We start from the raw sequence: 3,484 nt of genomic DNA on the forward strand, positions 1-3,484 counted from the left end.
AGTGACGAAAATTATGGATGAAATCAACATATGGATAGGATGTGGGACAAAAGAGTTAGGGAGATTAGCACCAACTAGCACTTTGTTGTAACCTCCTTGCTTCTCTGTAGCTCCTCTGATCTCCCTATTCCTCCGTTCTCTTTTACTATTTCCTACTGATTTTCTTCCTTTTTATGTTCCCTCACCGTTTTGGTGACTCTACACAGCTCTTCGCTCGCTTAATATAAAACCAGCAACAGTTGGCTTAGGTTTAAAAAAAGAATTAACAGTTACTTGACAAAACTGAAAAATTGAAACACAAATGTAACTTTTGTCTCCAAGACTCTGTATACGTAGTCTTAATTTCTCCTTTTATTCAAGTTTAAGGCTAGGAGATGTATGCAATATTCTAAGAAATCACCGGATCCATTCAATTCTCATAAACCACCAGCAGTTGTCACTTGTCAGTTGTGCATGGTGTCGATCGTATTTGGTTAGATGGGTCAATCAGATATGTCAGCAGCCATAAGTTATATAAATAGGATTTGGGTTATGTAACAGTTTCAATTACAGTTCATTTGTTAGTGGCCGCTGCACCATTAGCAGTTTCAATATTGTAAGACTCGCAGTTCCCTGACGATTCTGCTAAGGCCAGCGGTGTTGCGCTATGTCTCAGTTTCCCATATGGTTTCGATAAGAGAAAATCCATGAAATGCCATTGACAACCACTCTAATCTCAGAAATGCTATTGACAAGCATAACTTTCTCAAAATGCCATTGTACAAGCGTTTTTCTCCCCGAAATGCCATCACAGTCAACTTATCGTTTAGTCCACACCGTTAGAAAAATTTTTTTACCAGAATGACCAAATTACCCTTGCTTTAATTTTTACTATCCAAGGCGATAAAAGAAAAGAAATTGGGGAAAAAAACAGAACTCTAAACCTAACCGATGGGCGACGACGCGGCAGCGCTCGCAGGAGGCAAGGTGGTGCTCCCGGCTGGCAGCGCGGCGGCGCTTGCGGGTGGCAAGGCGGTACTCCCGGGCAGCGGCGAGGGGGCACTCCTGGGCGGCGGCGCGGGCGGTGATGCTCCGATGCTCCTGGGCGGCGGCGCTCCCGGGTGGCGGCGCGGGGACCCCCGTCAGCGGCGCGTGGCCCTCAGGCGGCAGCACGACGGCCCCCGGCGATGGCGCGCGGCCCTCAGGCGGCAGCGAGGCGGCCACCAGCGACGGCGTGGGACTCCCAGGCGGCGGCGCGGTGGCCCCCAGCGACGGCGCGGGGCTCCCAGGCGGCGGTGCGGTGGCGCCCCAACGGCGATGTGGCGCTCCCAGGTGGCGGCACTTTCTGTGTGTATTGCCCTGATAATTGATGCCCCTATTTTTGCTCATGTCACAACCTGATAATTGATAGAAAAATTTCTGAAATAATTTTGGTGTCAAATTTTGTGAATTTAATTTTGAAATAATTTGATTGATAGCAAAATAATACACGTCTGTGAATTTAAATATGCATCGATTCAAAATAATGTTGTGAGCAAACAATACAAAATGATGTTGTTTGAGCAAAAAGGTGGCCCAGGGGTAAGATTGTCTTTTCATACAACTTAACGGGGAGGAGTTAACAGCATTATGGCTGTGATGGTATTTCTGGGAGAAAAACGCTTGTACGATGGCATTTTGAGAAAGTTGCACTTGTCAATGGTATTTCTGGGATTAGAGTGCTTGTCAATGGTATTTCATGGATTTTCTCTTTGGATAATGGGTTTGGAATATGATTTCCCACCCCTCAAAAGGTAAGTTTCAATCTTAGCCATCCATTCTACTCACTCCATTTCATCATATCTCTCTAGCCATTTCCGTTTCCCAATCCACCTATGCTAACCCATTATCCAAACACACCCAATCAGTAGCAGAAACTGGAGGGAAGAAAGAGCCATACAAACTCTCAATGCCTCTCGTGCCTATTTTCTAAGGAAAAAGAAAAGATCAATCCATCTCTGCAGCATCAGTTTTACACCCTCGTGTTAGCTAATGTGACTTTCCGTTTCGGTAACAAACTTCTCAATTTATATAGGGAAATAGGGCAATTCCCAGCCAATAACTCAGTAGGCAGTAGGCACTAGGAATTATTACCTCTAGCTATAAAAGGCAAAAGTCCATATAGCTCCTAAACTTTCACTGAAAATACATTTAGCACCCTGAATATTAAAACCTGATATCTATCCTTAAACTTTTCAGTACCATACATCAAAGATTTTAATATATATGTCCATACATCAAACCCATCTAACGTATATATAAAATAAGATAAAACCACTTCGCAAAACCACCTTAGGAGGTTATATAAGCATTACTGTAAAACTTTGGGGGTTGATGTTCAGTTTTAAAGTTTAGAGAGCTACATAGACTTTCAATCAAATTTTAGGGATTTCTCCGGCTATAAATTTGCTAATATATATATACATATGTTGGTTACAAGAAGTAAAATAAAATTTGTTTTTGAACATGGAGGGCAAGAGTTATTGAAACTCGGTCTAAACGGAATAATTGGATCTCAGTGTAAATGTTTTCAACATATCAGTACTTTTGTATATTTACATAGAATTGAAAACAAAACTACCGTAAGATCACCTAACCAAGCTAGCTATGCAAAACATGGCGCAATAATTTTCAAAATAATTTAGCAACTCACGGCCACAAGGGGTGAAACGGTGTGTTATATCTTCATGATCACAGGATGTCATTATTTTTGGATTTTCTTTTAATTTTTACAAGAGCATTTTGGAGTTGGAGCTGCATCAGTGTACTATATCCAAGGAGATACATAACTGCGCATCTACTATATCCACTTGCACTATTAATCCCCAGTTCACGTTGTTGGCTGTTTAGGAATCCGAAGAATAAAACGTTGTAGCAACTGATTGCCATAGCAACATAATCCACACAGAGTGCAAGATATAAGGAACAAGGAATCCGAAGAATAAAACGTTGTAGCAACTGATTGCCATAGCAACATAATCCACCCACAGGGGCGGATCTACAGTATAATCGTCGGTGTCAGCCGACACCGACGACTTTCGGTAAAACCTATAGCAAAACTGCTTATCCATATACTATAACATCATATTCTAAGCATAATTAGCATACTATGACACCGATAGACACGTTGTGACACCAACGAACTAATTTTCTATATCCACCACTGACCACCCAGAGTGCAAGATATAAGGAACAAGGACTGAATACAATTTTGAACATCCTTCAACATTGCAGCTAACATAGCGTAGTGTGATTCAGGAAGTATATATGCATGCATTTTTAAGTTGTGATGCATGCTTACTCTTCTAGCCATCTTCTACGAACTTCTTAGTGGCACCAAAGCTTAAGGCAATATAATATCATGTAACCTTCCTGGAATATGTGTTCACATTACTGAAATAAGAATGCGAGGAGCGCTGATCCACATGCCCTGCACCGCTTCACATGGTCATCAGCCGTCGGCCGT

The 3,484-nt window shown here is 42.1% G+C and overlaps 1 protein-coding gene across 1 annotated transcript; it reads right to left on the reverse strand.

The window, feature by feature from the left end:
• Positions 1-269: 269 nt before the first annotated feature.
• LOC127780159 (uncharacterized) lies at positions 270-1,368 on the reverse strand. The gene is made up of 2 exons (XM_052307113.1): positions 929-1,368; positions 270-282 (listed from the first exon to the last, which is right to left on the reverse strand). Exons 1-2 carry the CDS (start codon positions 1,366-1,368, stop codon positions 270-272), a joined length of 453 nt encoding a protein of 150 aa, XP_052163073.1.
• Between the last annotated feature and the right edge of the window lie 2,116 nt (positions 1,369-3,484).

Source organism: Oryza glaberrima, chromosome 7 (assembly GCF_000147395.1).
Source record: "Oryza glaberrima chromosome 7, OglaRS2, whole genome shotgun sequence".
NCBI lineage: Eukaryota > Viridiplantae > Streptophyta > Magnoliopsida > Poales > Poaceae > Oryza > Oryza glaberrima.